Source organism: Gavia stellata, chromosome 1 (genome assembly GCF_030936135.1).
Source record: "Gavia stellata isolate bGavSte3 chromosome 1, bGavSte3.hap2, whole genome shotgun sequence".
Lineage (NCBI taxonomy): Eukaryota > Metazoa > Chordata > Aves > Gaviiformes > Gaviidae > Gavia > Gavia stellata.
In genome coordinates, this window is record NC_082594.1 from 4549302 (window position 1) to 4569252 (window position 19951).

At 42.6% G+C, this 19951-nt stretch overlaps 1 protein-coding gene across 2 annotated transcripts in view; it reads right to left on the reverse strand.

Moving 5' to 3' along the window:
• Positions 1 to 7133: 7133 nt before the first annotated feature.
• The window catches only part of NARS2 (asparaginyl-tRNA synthetase 2, mitochondrial), a 53562-nt gene continuing 40744 nt past the window's right edge, over positions 7134 to 19951 (reverse strand). For both annotated transcript variants that reach the window (XM_059820812.1, XM_059820821.1), the window contains 5 exons: positions 19036 to 19102; positions 17448 to 17585; positions 16182 to 16279; positions 14018 to 14044; positions 7134 to 7940 (listed from right to left, as the gene is read on the reverse strand). In XM_059820812.1, coding sequence (XP_059676795.1) covers positions 7796 to 7940; positions 14018 to 14044; positions 16182 to 16279; positions 17448 to 17585; positions 19036 to 19102 — 475 coding nt within the window. In that variant the 3' untranslated portion in view covers positions 7134 to 7795. The remainder of the gene's footprint in view (positions 7941 to 14017; positions 14045 to 16181; positions 16280 to 17447; positions 17586 to 19035; positions 19103 to 19951) is intronic.

Consider the following 19951-nt stretch of genomic DNA (forward strand, 5'->3'; position numbering starts at 1 on the left):
ATGGTTATTCGGGTTTTGTGGGTGGCAAAGTTCAGACACGTGGGGTGATACGGAAACGCACCACCCATGCACGTGTACGGAGAGGCACCTAAAGCACACCCTTCCCAGCACTTCAGCTGCTGTGCGGAGCCCCTTCTCGGCAGCTGTGACGCTGTGTACACACTGTTGGGCAAGCCTGAATGCACATGGGGATGTATTTATACTAAACAACTGCAGAGGTCATTTCAAGTGCTTCATGAAGATGCCATTGTGTGACTCCAACCTGCCAGAACGAGGCTTTATCAGTTACAGCGATGCCAGAATCTCTGCAGTAGCTAAGTACTCGCAGCTGGATCTCCTGGAGCTGCGAACTGGCTACCGGCTGAGCACTGATTTTCCATAACTTTGTGCAGAAATGGGAGAAACCTGTTCTCGACTCAGGCAGGGGAGCCTGGAAATCTAACCCTGATCCTAATTCTGCCTTTGTTTCCCTCCATAGCCTCTGACAAGTCCCTTCATCTGTCCCTGACCTTTTTGCACTCACCTGGAGCATCACAGCTCTGTGACCAGCCCTGGCAGCACCGACACAGAGAGGTCAGTAAGCCTTGAAGTTGTCTAGGATGGGTGTATAGCTGTCTCCTGCTTGGACAGGCAGCCTGTGGCCGTGCATTTGTCAACAGAGCAGCAGCAAAGCTGAGGGACAAAAAGAAAATGGGAGACCTGTGTCTCAGAAAAATACGGATCACAAGCCTGCTTCACGCAGCTTAATCATTGTACTGAGCACTTAGAGCCCAGGATCTTCAAAGGGCCACAAAGATAGCACTGAATTAATGCTCAAAAATCACTTCGGAGGGAAAGACGCCATATAAGTATTATTACAAAACCATATAATTGTTTTCCCCCGTAGCTGGAAATCTAGCCTCTTTTGGAAGTCATGGCAGATAGTACAGAATAGTCCAACATAGAAACTTCTGTGTTTACATGATTTATCAAGGCCACCTCCCAGACCACACTATGGTTTTTTTCTGAGCAGTTTGCTTATTTTTTTGCCAGCCACCCTTATGATTGGTGACTTCTGAAAATTTAGACCTCCATTTTCACAGCACATACAAGTATCAGTATATTAACCTGCTGAAGATAGTAAGATACACAGCTATTGGTGAAGAGCAAAAAGCAAGATGAAGCTTTGCAAAGAAAATTAAAAATGTACTCTGTTGGCTGCCTCAAATTATTCAGAAAAAAATCAATTGTAAGAGTAATAAAAATAAACAGCAGGATTGCTATCTCTGAAAGGCCTTGGGACATACAGGGATAGATAAAAATCACTGAAGCACAGTCTAGGATCTTAGTAATGCCAAAAATGCATTTGAAACCGGATCAGCTGCAAACATCCTGCCTTGCTTCTGGTGTGGCAGCGCACCCAAAAGCAAACAGAGGGAAGTCTCGTGTGGAGGCGCTGAGCAAGGATTCCGTTGATTTGGGTCAGTTCCATGATTCTGCCACACATCTTCCATAACCTTGGGCAAGCAGCTTAATTGCTCCGTGCCTCAATTTCCCGCAGTAAAATAGCATCAGCAATAAGAGCAACAAGGATTCTGAAGTCAGCTCATCCACATTTCACCCATAATTGAGGCTACAATTTCTGACGGAGCTAGTATATGTCTTTTAAATGGCCACACAGTCTTGCCCTCTCCTGCCCTTTATGTGAAAGCTCTCCCTTTACAGCATCAAAAACTCGTGCAGCAGACACTGAGACACAGCTGTAGGACAGATAATAATGCATTTCACAGCAGCAATAAAACAACGGGAGCCATAATTTCTTTGAACTCTGGGTCAAACTTGTTGTTAGCCAAGTCTGTAAGAATTCGTATAGTAAATTACATACGTCGCTTTACCAGCAGGATCATAAAATAAAACTTTACAATTCTTCCGAAGGTCACGGCTCTACAACAAACAGTAAGACAAAACAATAAATTCACCCCCGAGACCACCATTTTTGTGGCTGCGGCAGCTTTGGTTAGATCTGAGGAAATTAAAACTTTGACAATCTTTATACGAAGTCTTTCTTATTTCTCCTTTGGACCCATCTCCCAAATCTCCCTAAGCGTAAGGCAGAGGCTAAAACAACAGTAGTAACTATTGTTTTGGTTTCAGCAGCAGCAAAGCCACATTTATCTCTATACACACATTTAATGGAAACAATGACCAAAGTGTTTCTTGGCAAATTAGCCCCCTTCTCCCCCTGAAGAAAAACACATCTATAAGCTATTTCCAAAACAATCAATATTAGTCCAGCAAGCAAAACTGTACGTTACATTTCCCATCAAACTCTTGGCACTGCCTCAAACAAGTGATGCTTTATAAATCACAACTACCACCAAATAAACTGGAGAGAGGACTGCTGAGCTGGGCACCTTGCTGCTTTCCCCCCAGGTCTGGGGCCTGAACGCAGGTAATTCAGCTAAAATCCCTGCGCTGGTCTGCTGGTTTTTAAACATTTGGCCCAGCGATGTATCATTTCATCCATGCTTGTACAGAAGCTAGTACAACAGTCCAAGATCTAGCCACTGCCACGGTATCACAACAGAAATCATAAGGGGGAGAACAGAAATCCCTACTACTAGCTTCAGAGCATGCATTTGCTCTCCTGTGGATTTAAAACCGAAAAGCCTGAGACATGGTGTTAGTTCCACGGGTATTATTTTTTTAATTAAAATAGAGTACTTTGGGATACTTTGATCCTGCACATGAAAAACTTAAGTAAGGGATTATCTGATATTCTTGAAGTGAAAACAAAGGTTTTCCTCTAAACGTTCTTCTGAGAGGCTGGCATTTGGTTATGCAAAGTTTATAGCGTTGCTCTTTTATTCCCAGCGGTGTTCCTCTCCCATCACTCTGTCCTAATGCTGCGAAGCCACAGACGCAGTAATCAATGACACTGTTCTTTCCTCTGAAGCTCAAAGTGAGGACAAACCTGAAAAGAGGCAGTGCTGCCAAGGAACTGAAACTTCAAGAAATACTTACCGAAAGGATGCTAGCAGAGACCGTGCTGGTCACCTGGGCTTGAGAGCTGACCGCTGACTGCACTGAAAACACCCCAATGCAAGCTACTGCACTGCATTTTCAGGCTAAGAGATGATTCCTGTGTGCGAAGAATAACAGCTTTTTATTTGAAGAAGCGTTAAGAGGTTTTATCTGGCTTCAGCCATGGCCAGAGTGCAGACTCTAAGCAAAGATGTAGCAAGGAAAACTGCTTAAATCTAAGAAATTCTTGGTGAGTTTCCCTGCCTGTCCAAGAGGAATGACCTTCCCTGTCCTGCAGATTAACTTCCGTTTCATTCTGGGAGAGGAGATTCAAAGGAAATACATGACATTCCACATGGAAATCCCAGGGAAAACATGTCGCATTCCTTGGCAATACCAGCCGATATTATATATACATAGCACGAGGCGAACAATGCCAGCCTGGAGAGAAAGAGCGGCTCCCACCCTTGCTGGGTACCCATAAATCAAGCTTCTCACAAGAACACCAATCTCGGCATTAACCCTAAGCAGTATCATCACGCACATGGTCCTCAGCCTCTACCTTCTCCTCTCTCCCACCACTAGGAAAAACAACGCATGTTGAAGGCTGTTTCCAAGACTGGACAACCCTTTCCTCTCCCTTCTGAGCCTAAACGTTCATCTGGTTAGTTCTGTTGGGAACAACCCTGTTCTCCTCCTGCTTCTTCTGCCAGATTATTGGGGTTAGTTTTTTGGATGAGCTTTAAGACCTAAGGGCAATGCCCCCTTAGCTCAACCCTGCCTATCAGATCTCCAACTCCCCGAGCACCTTTGAATGAAATAGAGATACATGTAGCAGACTGGGGAGACCGCTCCTCTTGGACGCGTAGTCAGAAACGCACCAAGAATCAGTCATGGAGCATCCTTGCTACATCTTCCTTAAAAATCCACCTTTCTGCAATGGCTGCAACCAGAAAAACAAAAAAACTCAACCAACTCCAAAGGAAGAAAACCACCCCTAAACCCCAAAACTTTTGACATTCATTCGTGTACCTACCTATCTACAAATCAAAGGTTCAATCTTTTCCTTCTGTCCTGCAACAACCTCTTATCAAGGCAAAGAATGAAGGATGGGTCATACCAGTCCTTGGTTCTTGCAAGCTGTCACCTCATATACAGCCCTGACAACCACTCTGCAAGCCTTTTGAAACGGTCCTGCTATCCTCCCCTGTAACTTGTTGTGGAATAATTGCTGGAGGTAATTTAGGAATTAAATTTATATTAAAGGCACAGCATTGAAGAAATCTTCAGGGTGGAGTGTGGCGAATATGCAAGGAATCCATCCCACAGAAGTTCCCTAGGCAACCTTAGATGTTGGCAGCACCAGGGGAGCTTGGTGCGCTGACTCTAAGAGAAACTACACGGAGGGTGGAGCGGAGTGAAGACACCGCGGCCAGGCTCTGGGATAAGACGGGAACTGGAAGGCACTATGGAACTGACAAGCTGCATATTTACTACCCTGAGCTGCATTTTTACCACCCTGAGCCAACCGTCTGTCATTTTTTGACAAAATACTATCCTTTGGGTGAACTTTGCTCATTATAATCTCATTATAATACCAGAAAACACACCTTCATCCCAAAGCTACCCACCTCCAAGGTGCGACCACCCCTCACTGAGCTTGCGCTCTGAATTTTTCTTAGTCTATTCCTTTAAAAGTAGACGAGAAACTTTTACACCAATTACAATAGAGGTATGTATGACTAGAGTCACTCAAGCTCCACCTGTAAGGACAAATAATATAAAATGGCTTAAGAGAGGAAGGATGCCAGGGAAGATACCATCGCAGACCACCTTTGACACCTGGGATCAGTCGACGGGCTGAGCCTCTCTTCCCCCCCACAGGGACACCTTTGGGTAAGATTCGAACACTTGGTTATGCCGAGTGCTTCCCCGGGAAACTTAGAAATCTCTATAGAGTCGCTTTATAACTTAAAGTGTTTGTAGCCAGGCTATATTACTCATATTCTTGGTATTTGCACATGCTTTGCAAGCAGTAATTTTATCACCGGCAATCCAAAAGAACCTGTGTATCTGTTGCTTCAATAAACTGCACTATTCACTAATCTAGCTGTGAGAGTTCTCATTGAACGCCACCAAATCCCTTAAGTGTGGCCGTGCCAGTTCATGGAACGCGACTAGACTGAAAGTGTATGGTGTTACGAGTGTATCCGTCACCGTGAGAGTTCAATACATTGAATGCGACCGGACTTGTAACATCCTGATGGTGTTACGAGTGTATCCGTAATCGTGAGAGTTCAATACATTGAACGCGACCGGACTTGTAACACAGAAAAATTGGGCATCACTCAGAATCTAAGCCCAGCCGCCCCCAGCCCCTCTGGTATCTGAGGACAAGCTGGAATGCAAGGGGGTTTATTTTCTGCCAAATTGCCTTGCCCTTTAACGTGACACTTGTGACTCATGTCACATCATCCTATGACTTTTTTGGCACCTTCCATTGTCTTCTTCTCTACACCTTGTTTTTCACCTGTCGCTCTTTAGCCCCACCCTGCCCATCAGATTTGGCATCTCACAGGGTGATCAACAACCGCCGGCTGATGCCAAAACCAACACAGCCAGCCCAGAGCTGCTGCAGGGATGAGAGCAGAGTGGACGGAGGACGGTTTTGCCATCCACCCACTGTTTTCAGCAGATGGGCTTCCAGTTCAAACATTTTCATTTACAGCAACTGTGACAGAACCAGTGACTAAGGATCTCAATAAGGACACCTGCTGACGGCACGTTATTTAGGAACATGGTGCGGATGGGGCTGTTTGGCAGCTGTACTCTTTCCACATCCTTCTGCTGAGAGAAGTAACTCCAAAAGATAAAGGCCAGCAATAACATTTAAAACAATGCAGTGAAAGGAAAGAAGGCCCAAATGCAAGAAGATACTCGGATGTTTGATATAGGAACTTCTCAGTGGTTTCAAAAGGAAGGCAGGTGCTTGAACTGTTTTGTGGAATCAGACTTATCAACTCAGGCTGTACCAGGAAACACAAACCAGCAAATGCACAGTTAACACCTGGTTAATCAAGCAGATCAAGGAGACGTGAAAAAAATCTTCATACACAGGGGATGTCTCAGTGCATGCAACAAACAACCCAGAACAATGACCTTGTGGTGATGTTGTTTGCATGATCATAACACTAAAAGCCTCAGTCATGGACCAAACTGAAACATGGCAGGTGCCACATGACATAAATATGTATTTTTAGATACTGCAGGTGCAGTATTATACAGCCCCACCAGAGAGAACTGTGACTGCAATTTCACCAGCGCAATGCTATTTGATTACTATTTTTCAATCCCTTTCATCTACTTGGAAAAGAAGTGTTCAGAGCTGTTCTGCAGCCACTTCATGTCGTATGTGGCAGTTTACACGGGGTTCATTAGCAATAAGGCTGTTACCTTGCTTCTTCTCTTTATATATATTGTTTATACTGCAGCCGTCTGGGGCTCCAGAGTAGTAAGCATTATGCAAATGACCATTTGCTGCATTGTGATAATTTGGAAGGGAAGAAGGATGCTGGAAACCCTCAGTTCAAGTCCCAAATAAACCACTGGTTTCCAATCGCCTTGGGCAAGTCACTTGATCTTCCCATAATCCTCTCTTCAAAACAGAAATTAATATTTCCCTACCTGGCAGGGAAGCTGAGAGCATAAACCCATTAAAGATGGCAAGGAGTTCAGATCCTATAGTGATAAGCAATTACTTAATACATCTGCAATGCTTGGGAGCATATGTTGGTTGTTTCAAAATATAGACAAAACTGCTTGGTCCGATGAGCACATGAGATATTTTCTCAATAACAACAACGAAAAAGCAAAGCAACAACAGAAAAACACCAATAAACTGCAAGTTGGCTCTGGAAAGATGAATGAACTCTCATCTAACTGAACATTTCTCTTTTCTGTGAACATGTGCTCTCTTGGAGACAGAAAACAGGTATCTCCTGCAGAAGTCGTGAAACTAATTTGGCTATACAGAAAAGGAAACATCTACCAAAGACACCGAAGGAAACACCATGATGCTAAGTGCTACAGTTTTATAACAGAAGAAGAAACGATACAGAGTTACAAAACAACCTAGTGTACATCTTTATTGATGATTCACAAAATCAAACATCATTCACCTAATTGACTCCAGCAGTTCCAATATGACATTTTTCCTGGCTAGGTTTGGCTGATTTTTCCAAGGTAAACAACATTCGCTTTTAACTCGGGGTGGGGAGAATCATGCTTTACAGTAGCCATTTCATAAGAGCAAGCACATCACAGCCATGACAATACTTCACAATTTTATAACGTGCAATCTTCAAAGCACTGTGGAGGCATTTAATTAAAGCCTATTAAAGCCTCACAGCAGTCCTGGCTCCCAGTCCATTTCAGGTCACACCTCCGTATTAATATTTCACATAAAACCCCCACTACCTCCCAACAACTCTTATTCAGTACTTCCATGGCTTGTACTAGTCTCACGAGAATCTTAACCCTTTAGTTAAGTGGGATTTATTAATACTCCTGAAGCACATTGAAGACATGAACTGCTACCCAATTAACTGCAAGTGAGCTTCCATAATCTAACCAGACATATATTGTTTTCAATAAGCCAGTACTAAATTTACCAAGAGTTTCACTGATATAAAAATTATCTCAATTTCCCACTAAAACACACTTAGTCATATCCTAGTGTGTTATATCCATAAAGTTACACCAGCAGTTTGCTCCATATTAGTCAACTGCTGAGCTACAGGATACAGGAGTGAGGAAACCTGGGGAAAGGAATAACATCTTTGATATTGTCAACTCCCAAGATGTACTGCAGGTAGCGTTCAAACCCCATTCCGAAGCCTCCATGAGGAACTGAGCCGAATTTTCGGAGGTCTAGATACCTGTAATTTAAACAGACAGTTATATTTACAGCACGGTTATGCTGATGTAATTACAGAGAGCTTTTTATCTAGGGTTTTGCTTTCCATCTTAATTATTTCCCTTTGACCCTAACCACTGTGGATTTCTGCCAGCACAGCCGGCGCTGGTCAGGGGTGTGATGAGGTGCGGCAAACTGACAGGCAGAATTGCATTAGCAGAAACCCCAAGTGCAAACACATTAAAACCAGCATAGCTATGCTTTGCCAATACGCTAGAGCCTGTTTTGTTTAGGAGCAAGAACTTGTTTGGGTAGGAAGAACAGCTTTAACATCACAGCCCTGCTTGTATTGACAGCATCTTTCTCAGTTTTACTGTCTAAAATATTCCTAGCAGAGGCACAAACCCAGGTTCCTACAGAAGCACAAAATATTTCCACTGTCAAAGATGGAGTCGCCTGCTTGGGTTTGTTTAGCCCTTGCCATGCTGGTGCTGAAATCTGCCCTACAATAAATTCTTTCATTTTCTGTTTTCTTTTCAGTAGTCTAAGTCATTTCATTTCCTGTAATTTCTTCAGAAGCCTAAATAGGTCTTGCTCTCTGCTGAAATATTCCTTCAGATTTTTTTTTTCTTTTAAGGTAATTATGATGGCTTTTTGTTACTTTTTCCCCAATCACTCTTGCAGACTGATTCATTTATTTCAACAGTAAGTCAGCAAAAAATCTTGGACATATCTTCTCCAAAAATGAGGTCTAGAACAAGACATTTCATTTTGGAGAGCAGCACCTGTTGTGCACAGAAATCTCCAAATTCTAATGTTTGGAAGCAGATATTCCAAATATATTGGTGTCAACAAGATTATGATCGTTGTTCTTTAGACTTCCCCATTTCCCAGCTGGACTGTAACTGACATGATACACAGGAACTATATTTGCAGCTATAAATTGTCACCAACAGTTTTATTTTAATAGGAGTGAAAAACATCTCAGTGTTTCTATTGATTTATGGGGCCACTTTCGAGCTTGCTGAGGCCACAAAGTTATTCTTCTTTATATGAATGCACTAGTAAGGGATTGAGTGACTCTAGATGTATTACATGCTTCTAATCTTTGTGTATGAATATTTTATCATCCCAGTTTTAAAAAAAATCAAGTACACTTAAATCTAAATGCATATATATGTTTTACTACTTAGGCAGTGGAGTAGAGGGGGAAAAACACTGTGAAACGAACTGCAAGGAAAAAGTGTATTTGTGTATAGATATTTTTTATATATAACACTATGTAAAAAATACATTTTATATATTTAAGTGTACTTGCTTAAATAAATGTATACATAAGTGTACTTGCTTGGACTTCAGAATTTTGTTGGCTTCAAGACTACATTTTTACAGAGTGAAGCCAAAGTAAAGCCACTGATCACCTCTACTTGCAAAATAAAAATAGTCCAACAAATTCTACAGCTGCAAGAGATCACCCTGGCAGACTCAATTTGACAGGATGCCTTTTATACCATGAAATCTTATTTTTCCTTGCAGTTCATTAACAGTAGTTAAAATTTGGGAAGGCATTTATTACACCCAATCCAATCTCCAGGTTTTTTTCCCCAGTGTTTTTTCCCCTCCCCTCCACTGCCCAAGTAGGAAAACCAGAAGCAGAACTTCATAAAATTATAGAACTTCTTACCTCTTCCTACTAGCACTGACACACGAAGTGCAGTTATGCCTATACTCCAAGATGAACAGCAGGCTCAAGAGTGGGACATAGGTTTTCTGATCCCTGGGACCCACGGGCTTTCTACCTGTGCTGCTGGGTGTTAGCTTGGCACGCTAAGGCTCAGTTGTATCCACGCCACACTTAGGACAAAGATTATGCTTAGGATATGTACACGTAGGCTGTGCAACAGCACGGTGGTCTTCATCTCTATCCACTTCTTACAGACTGCATTAAGAAGAACTTGAGATTCCGCTAATACACTGGGAACCGCCCCGGGGAGCTCCATTTAGCAGCTTTTCAAGGGTTTGCAAGGAAGATGATGGGCAGATCTGATGCTGAGGGTGGTGACTTGTGAAATAAGAAAGACCTTGTAAATGTGAGGGATATGGGCGCTGGCCGTGGCAGATCAATCTGTACCAGCTCAGTAGTTCTGAGCAGAACTGGCAAACCAGCTGGTGACAACTCTAGCTCCAACTAGTAACATGAATAACAGCACAAACAGTTCTGATGATGTCCACAAGCATATCTCAGCCTGTACAAAGACAGTTGAGACTAAGCCTAGCATCTTTTCTCCCCTTTTGCTGGCAACAGAGTTTATAAAGTCATTGTAAGGAGATGAAATAACTCCGCTTCTTCCAGATGAACAATAATAATAAATTCTACCCTTGCTTATCCAGGGCTTTCATCTGTAGATCTCAAAGCACTCTGAGAAGCCGTTTTGGCAAAAGGAGCGAAACAAAACCCATTAAAGTTAATGGAAAAAGTCCATTGAATTAAACGTGCTGAGGATCAAGCTTGTGAATCCTTTCTGATGACTGTGCTTAGAAGAAGCAAAGGAATTGAGAAATTTTCCATTCTTCCCAGATGAAAGAAAAAGTAACTGCCTGCAGATGAAGAGAAAATTCCCTTTAGGCTGGAAAATGCTCCCTGAAGTTTTCCTTCATTCAACAGTCTCCAGACATTGGATGTTTCTCACCTCAAAAACAGTTATGAACTAGTCTAGCTATTTCTCCCAGTAGCTCATACTTAAGAGGAGAGCTGAGCCCTCCATTAGCAACTGGGGGACTGTGCAACATTATTCCATGGGGGAAATAAGTTTCTGCGACCCCAGCTAGCCCCAGAGTTCACATTCTGGACCTGGAGGACTGATAGTTCTTCAGAGATTTGAATCTTACTAAAGTATGTGCTGCAACAACGTCCCCCGGCAATGAATTCCAGGAGCTTGTTATGTGCCAAGTTAGAAAAGCATTTCCTTTCATCCTTTTAAAAATCTATATCCTTTTATCATCATCACGAGCTCCTGTGTTGCACGGGAAGGCGCTATGAAGATCAGTGCTCTCTTAGTGACCATTCATAAGCAGAATGTATTCTTTTCAGTCTCCTTTCAAAACAAATATAATCTTGATCTTTTATGTAACCCCCTCATTACACTGAAGCCTCCACAGCCAGTTTGAAAAAAGCAAGGCTGAAAGAACAAAGATATTGCAGTCCATGAAGATGAACATTCTACTGGGAAAAAAAAGGAAAAAATCGAGGGTAATGAAAAACTACTAGTCAAATGACATTTCTGTTGAACATTTCAGGAAATAAACATGCAAAGTATCGCCAGGTTCTGATGCTGGGTTAAACACTGTCTTTTGTTTCAGACAGCTTCTGCTCTGCTACAACTTTTTGGGAATCCACAAAAAAAAGCATCCAGGGAGGTCAATCTAAAACAGTCTCGATGACACGAGTGGGGTTTGGGCATGTTTTGGCTGGCTTTAGCACTGACTTTCTGCCTGCTTCCGTATGGCCCAGCACAGCGCTCCCATTTCTCCCCAAAGCAGGAGTAATATGACCAGGCGCCTGCCAAGGACAGTGGTGAGCTACCTGTTTTCGCTGGGCTCTGAAGGAGTTTAAAGGTTGATATGAATGCTGTTGCTGGCCATGGATTTTAAGTGGCTCACCAGTGCTGCTATTCCTTAAGCCCAACTCTTCCTTTCTATTCTGCCACACAAGGACCCAACAGAACACTCCGGTGTTCAAGCTTCAAAGAAAATTAGAAATTAAAGACCCCAACACAGCTCCATCTTCCCCATCTACAGCAGAAGTAAGGCCAAGACAACATAGTAATATCCATTCTAAGACAGCAGATAAGACCTGCTCTGCCACTGTGTACTTTCACCAGTGTTACACCAGAAGATCGGAAAGGTACCTGGACTGTAGAGGGTTCAGTATGAGGCCATCTTCTTCATTCATGTGCATGATGATTATCAGTGAAGAAATGGGTGCCTTACATGTAGAAAGACTGCCTGAAATGCTGCTCAAGCTGATGGTAGCGGGGACATGTTGCTCATTACAAAGTGCCTGCTTTGTTATTGCTTGTACTAAGCTGGCACCTGGAGGCTGCGAACAGGATCAGGACCCCTGTTTACAAGGCAATATACTCAATACTCCCTGGTCACAGAGAAAACAAGTGACTTCCCAGAGTCAACTCTGATTGCTCAAATTTCCCACCTCACTTCCACAGACCTCTCCAAGTCTAGCCAAGATCAGCATCTACAACACCGAGCTCTTTTCTATCTACAGTTCAAAGGAAGGAGTGTGAAAATAAGATAAAATAACTGTAAAAAATCAAGCCAAATACTTCTCCAACTGATACTCTTTACGGAAAGAAACCTGCACAACAGGAAAGATGTAATGAACTGAAGAAGATTCAGAGGGCTTTGCCCATGGCCCTTTATCTACTTTTTTTGAAAAGCTTTCTAAAAGGTAGGAATGGGCAGAAGCACAACAGTATTTCAGATCATCCGTTGCTTCTTTGCCCCATGATTCTCCCACAAAAAAAGGCACTCCTGAAGCTGTCCTAGAAGTGGTCAGCCCCCACAATATCCTCATGCTTAGCGGGAGGAAAAAACAGGTAGAGACAGAGATACGGCAATATACAAGGGATTTCAAAAAGGACCACATCTCACACAGCTGCCCATTCTAAAGTCAGCAAATATTATATTTAAAAAGGAATGACTCAACTGTTCTTCAAGGAGTTTGTGAGCCAGCTCTGGAGACTAAATTCAATCACTAAATTGGACGAGATTAATTTCAGTCTCTCCTGCCACCCCCACTGAAAAGATGGATGCTGGCAAACCACCTACCTGTTTTCTGGCAGATTCTGGACTGTAGTCCAGAAGCATCCAGGATTACTCCTATCTTGCACCTTCCTAGGACACCAGACCCTGCTATGGCAGGGGGTAACAACAGTTTTAATCTTTTCTGGGAAGTTACAACATTTGTGATGGAGTGGAGGGAATCGAGGAGGAAAAAGTCTCCAGAATGAAATCACAGGAGAAAAGAATTTCCAGAATGTGATTGCTACATATCACATGAAAATGCAAATGGTTGATGGGCAATGTCTTAATCTTCTGTCCTGAGGGAAACATGAGGCAGGGCTGAGCTATCTGAGTAGCGCTGGAAGGCTCTGCCACTGAACACCAGACCTACTCAGGCTATATCTCAGCATCTAACCATACAACTGATCATCCTTGGTCAGGATAATCTTTCCCTCAGATGAAGTGATATGGCGTATTCTGGCCCATAAATGCAAACAATAAAGGAAGACATTTAATTCACCCTGTTTGCAAATGGATGATGTAAAGGTCTGCCATGGACTGGGCTGTTCCTAAGCGATTTCATATTGTGGGAAGAGGAGAGTGAAGAATCCTACACTTACTCTGATTTTTTTCAAGTCAGCCTCCCTAATGATCATTCCAGATACTGCAGAGTATTTGAATACACTCTTCTAAATTTAAAATTCTCCACACTATCACCTTTCAGTAGCTGTGACAAAGTACATACCAAGAAACACTTGTCAAGAGGAACACTAAGATCCTTCTGTTGTTTTAATAGGCTAAACCGTTAATTCAAAGGTTGTTCTGTCTCCTTAGCAAGACAGTCTTAATTGCTTCAACTGCTTTGTTAGGGAAGATTTTTCGACCCAATTGCCCTGTCAATTGCAAAGGGAGTTATTCATAGAGCTGTTAAAGGTCACAAATTGCTTGTGGTTCTGTAACCTGTTTATCTCATGCGATGGTGGTCAGAATCTGTTCAACATGGAACACAGCTTAATGATTTAGTATCAAAAAATCATTGATGGGTTGTAAATTAATCCACTTCATGCAATCCTGAAAGGAATGACCTGTCCAGTGAGTGGACAAATTGGGAAGATAAACTAAGTAGCATTAGATTAAACTTTGTTTAAATGAACTGGCTGTTCTATTTAGACTGGTAGCAATGGCAGGGCAACCGGGCCAAGAAACATCCCCTCAAGAACAGGATCAAAAAAAATGAAACAGTTGTTTAAAGAGCCTCAAAAGAAGAAATATAGCTTGCAGACCAAGATAGTGTCTTACCATTCATAGGCATCTGCGAGTCCTAATCTGTGGAACAAAAAGGAAAAACTCCTTGTAAGTAAAGGAACAGAGGAGATCCACACAAGCAGCACTTGCCTGGAAGAGAATGCTACAAGAAAAGGGAGGGTCTGACGACTAAACTCAGTCCAAAAAGGAAAGGCAGGAAATTAAGGGAAGACACAATCAGTGGCTGTCAGTTCTGGTAATTGGTAGACAATCTTGAACAGATTCCCACATGCTTCTTAAAATGTAAAGTTTGTTTTATCAACATACAGGGTTGATCTCAGCTTCATGCAGACTTGTGCACATTCTTAACTTTAAGCATATCAGTAAACTGCTCGTGAATGTTTGGAGAGTACAGGCCCGAATGTTAAATTTACAATGACATGCAGCCGACCTCATTTACGAGTGAATCAAAAACTCTTCACGTGTGGCTATGTGGTTCCGCTTCCCTAGTGCATAAAACCACTGAACTCCCATAGCTTTATTAAAGTGTGTCAACTTCTGTAAAACTACTAAATAAAATACATCTTTTTCTAATTGCCACCACTGCACCCTCTCCCCTCTTCCTGCCCTGGCAGAGTCAGAGCAAAATTGTTGGTTTTTTTCCCCTATTCCTCTGAACACAAACAGAAAACTGTAGGCAAAGAAAGACAACTTCTTTCACCTTCAGTGCATTACAGCTGTCCCGGACTAGGACTTGGAGAGCTATTGTATGAAGTGTATATAAGGAGACAAAAATCCCATTCTTTATCTCTCTTAGTTATTCTGAGTCTGCAGGAAGTATAATTTAAAAGCCTTAACAAAGTATTTGGGCTCAGCAGATCAGATCCTGAGTACTCAAAATTAAGAAAAACATGTGAAGAGAGGTGTTATTTTCCCAGGTCATCTTCCATGCAGAGATGTACTTTAAGGTCATTGAAGACACACCCCATTTGTAGCTTGAAATACTTCCTATGACTTTCCTGACAAACAAGAAAGTCTGGCTTCAACCTCCACAAGGACCACTCCTGCAGCCCCACACCTTGAGGGCTGTGGACTCTAGATCTCACTAGCAAAAATTTCGAGTGAAAAAGTGCAGCAGGCAACACTGTACTTTGCTTCAGCTGAAGCACGCCTGCTTCAGGAGAGTTCGCGGGGAGAGTAACAGGAAACACAAGGAGTAATATCGTTCTACACCACAAATTGGGAACCAATGTTCTGGTGATTTTAATTGCCCTGTGCCTTTTGGATTGATTATGCTGAAATGGATTTTGCTCTTCTCCACTGACTAGATATATCTCTGTGAGCATGCGGCTGATTTAAGCAACAAATTAATTCCCAATGTGCAAATGATGTTACTCTGGGACTAATCCTCCTCCAAAATTGCTTTGCACAAGTGTACAACTGGTCCAAGTGGACTCATTTGAGTTATGAAAGGTTCTTTTGAATAATCAGACAGAATCCAGGGAGTAATTATCTTTGGAGAATTACCCCATCTATAATGTCAATTATCATTAACTAAACAGCAGCTTTGATATTCTGACACTGAATTTAGCCTAAAATTACTCAAAGTCACATGATCCAGAACAAAGCAGCAGGGAAAGAGCCATATGACTCAGTACAGGTCCCAGGCACTTCCAATGAAGCTTCCTACCAAACTATTAGCAAAGAGCTGTATTCTCTTAAATGATCCCACTGAGGCCAGCTGCATCACAACTAGCAAAGCTTCCGACCAAAACTACAGTTCTTCAGTTACACAATGTGATGACAAATATATCTATGTTCTGTCTACGTGACAACTTCCACCTTCGCAATCCACTCTCAGCCGCAAAAGCTGCAAAGAAAAGGCTCAAGGATGAAGTGCCTCACAAAAGACCCTGTTCCAGACAGTCCCAGCAGAGCTGAGGCATTCTGCTGCCCTGGCCTCCTAGCATAAAATAAACTCCTCTTCTCTGCTGAGCTAAAATGGAGAGGCAGTTTCCATACCTACAACAGAAGCACAAGAACTTCTTCCCCATTTCGCAGTCACCTACGCAAATAAATAGATATTTCAAAGACAAAAATAGGCTTTTTTAAAATAGCATTAGTTGCCCTTCCACTCCTCTGTCTTGCCAACCACTGAGAGCTGCTAAAACACTCTCTTGGTCAGGCTAGTCTCCTGGCACCTGTGGGTTTTCCGTACCTCTGTAAGCGTGATTTGAGGAAGGGCAGTCGCTCCTCTCTCAAGCTGCCTCCACACAACTCCCCGATTCCTGGTACGAGGAGATCAACAGCTGCAACCTTAAAAGACAGAAACCTAACATAAGTCATGCCATGTAGCCATACAGTCTACAGCAGAAGTACAGATGACACCAGATGGCTGTTTGTAAAAAGCTACTGTAATTCTTTTATTGAGTCCAGGACACTTAGGTAAGTATTTGCAAATGCTTGAAAAGTCCCTCTCATCCTTCTCCTGTCAACAAGGGAACTTTACAATAATAAAAACTGGTAAGCCTACAGAAAACCTAAACAAGTACAGTGATGTTCCAGACTGAGGATATCTACAGCAGGTGGTATGAACTGAATCCCACCGGATTACTCTGGTGACAACCTGTGCATGTAAGGCAAGCCTGTGCAGACTATAAAGAACCCAACAGCAGCTCGCAAGGAGGCAAAGACAAACGAGCAAGCGTGTCTTTCCTGAAGCCCTGATCTCCTTACAGTTTAACCTTTTCTGATGCTTGCAACTTGTGTTTACCCCTAGTGCCCCATTCCTTGAGCCAGCTCTAGTGGTAATGATACCAATGGATCAATGGCACTGATGTGCTGATTCAAGTGTTAGGATCCCACTGTTATCGCCTATGCTGTTAGGTTTGGGCTGGTTTTCTTCTCTGTTTTGTTTTGTACAGTTACTTCTCTTATCCCACAGCTGAACTGTTGCTAGAATTAAAGCCAGTGAAGCAACAGTGGTGCACGGTGGGGTAGTCGCTCTTTTTAGTAGAAGCAATGTTTCAGATTGTCTCAGTTCAATTCGAAAATCACACCTTCAAAGCATGAGACTTGTGGAGGAAGAGTTTATGTCTTGTGTGCATCTGCTATTTGAGGATTACATAGGTCGTAGATTTGGATGACGAGAGAATCATGGGCTGCTTGGAGCCATGGAATTCTAGGCATTTCACCTAGTAGTACAGAAGTCTACCAGGAAAAGAAATAAACTACGGTAAATCTGTCTTAAAGGACTTAAGCAAAAACTTAACGCTACCCAACTCCTGTATCCTCCTTCTGTTGTTCCTGCTCTGGGGATTTCTCCTATAACAGGAAAACAACTGAACAGGATCACCTGATGGTCACGTCTTATCTTGGACTTCTTGACCGGAGGCCCAGCAGAAGACTATCCTCATCTGTCTATCAGTAGGCTAAGACACGTATCTAGCCAAAAAAGAGGTGGAAGCATGACCTATGGACTCACTGTATGCTGAGGTCCATCTTCATTGTCCCGCATGTAGAAAGGTTTGAGGTCGTACGGGTAGTTAATCACAAACACGGGAACCTCACCACAGTGCTTCACCAGGTACTTTTCATGTTCTGTTTGGAGGTCACAGCCCCACTGTAAAGACAGCAAAAGGGACCTGGGATCCTGCTTTAGTGCATCTTGCCTGTGGCAAGAGACACAGCAAAATCCCTGCATAGGAGAGACATGCAGCTTTGAATAACATGAAACCAAGCACAGCAACTTCTCACACAGGCCACTGGGAAAATTTGCTAAGCAGACAGAGTTTCACAAGTTTTAAGGCAGAGCAAAGCAATGAAAATAACATGGTTTAACTTCCACAGAACACGGCCAGATCATCCCTGCATCAAGCCCAAGCATCTGGTATCAAATCGGAAAAAACCCCAAACAAATAAACAAAAACCCCAAAACCACACTCCTCATAGCTTAAGGGAAATAGGCACCTATCCAAAATCAGCTTACTCAACCCAGCAAACCAGCCTTATTTCAGTATTACCTTTGGTATACAGAAAGCAGCTTTACTAGGCTGACCACTCTTCCCTGCTGTGTCCTGTTACACGCTACATTAATTGTCAGTTAAGAAAACCCAGCATCCTATCAACCAATTATTTGTTAACAGAAACCTTGGACATTTGCAATCTCTTCACTTCTCCTTTTTTCCAGTGATGTTACAAAGTCTGTGGCTTTTGACTAGAGACCTCCAGTCCATTATAGTATGTGCAAAGAATATCAGGGGAGTGGAAGAGGAAGAATGGAACAGATATTCTGCAGACTGTCCTCATCTGAAAATATCCTGAGTTTGCTGTCTCAGAACAAGGTAGTACAGATACAAGGAGGTAGTACAGGATACAGACGCTACACTCACTTGTACACAGAGATGAGACAGTTACCCAGCCAGCTACGAAGATGGCTTCAGCCAGAGGGTTATTTTCCTCAAAGCATTAGAATGAGAGAAAGATCAATCAGTACACACATGAGATGAGCACCACCACGAATGCCCTTCCTACTGGTGTGTGTGTTTGAAAGTGTAGAAAGACATAGGATTCTCTTTCCCAGGCAACATCTGTGCTTTGGAAAGACAAGGGATTCCCTTTACCTACATCTAGATTACATGGTATTTTGACATGGTTTTGGCTTATTGGTCCTTGTCAAACTGTTGGTGCTATCCTAATATCATTCCTTCCTCTGAGGACTACTGCAGCAACTGTCCTTAGATGATTGCTACTGAATCTACAACACACTTGGCTCTCCTCGCACACAGGAAAGAGAAGGGCTTTTGCCAAAGCCTTGGTCCTTCAACAGCAAGCTCATCACATCCTTCCCTGCAAACATCACAACGTTCTTCTGCTACAGATCTCACTCCTTATATTGCTCCCATTTCAACCCCAAAAATAATACCTGGGTTACAACTGAGCAAACACCCCAGGAGACAGATAACCTGTGTGAAGTAACAACTCTTGTGGTATCAGAAAGAGAGAAAGGAGACCTACAAAGTTCAGGCTGGCTGTGTGCATGAACAGGGACAAGCCACCAGGCAACTACCTACCTCAGGCTTGAAAGTGAAAGTTTGAGAAGCTTGCTTCAAAATTTCCACTGCTTCATTGTAGGAAATTCTGCAAGAGGAAAAAAAAAGTCTTTAAGATAACTATGAAAGGAATAACAAGAAAGTTTTCCGGCTAAGTGCTGCACTGGAAAATTAAGGAGGCATTTCCCCACCACCATGCCAACTTGTGCTGTGATGTCAGACTTCCCAGCAAGGCTTCTTTGGACAGAAACTAAAATCTATTTTATGTGGCAAGAACCCTGTGTTTTCCTGTGCTTCAGCTACATGCAGGGCAGGAAGTGCTAAGCTCTCAAGACACTTTTGCATTATTGCAATGTTGCATTTCAGTCAGAAGTGAGCTTTGCAGCGAATTGCTTCATAGAAATTTGTGGATTTTCTTTAAGAAAACAGTATGTCCTCACCGGCACAGCTCCAACAACATAGCTCCACTGTTCAGCGTGGTGTCAGGCAAAAATAACAGCCCAGAGTGCAAAGGGCTTGTAACTCAAACATTTTCATTTTACTTTGTAAAAATTGTGAGATTTATTTGCAGCAATGTTTCTCTACTCTTCTGACAGATCTGAGAGCAGATTCTCCACTGACTTCCACCACTACAAAAGAACAGCATCATGGCAGAGCAAACAGAAAAAGTGCAGTGAAAGATGATGCAGGTTTGATAACTGGAAATGAAGATTCAGTGGAAGATACTTTTGCTGACAAGTTTTCCACATACCAAGCAAATGCTGTGGACAGAGAGAAGAAAGACTAAGCCGATTACAATAATTTCATCTCTCTGTATCATTGGCTCTATCAAATTATAACCCAAATTCCCTAAAGAGCACGAGCTCTTTACACCCAGCTACAAGGTTTCACTAATACAGGGAAGGTTTTTGGAGGAAATACCTCAGGAAGGAATATA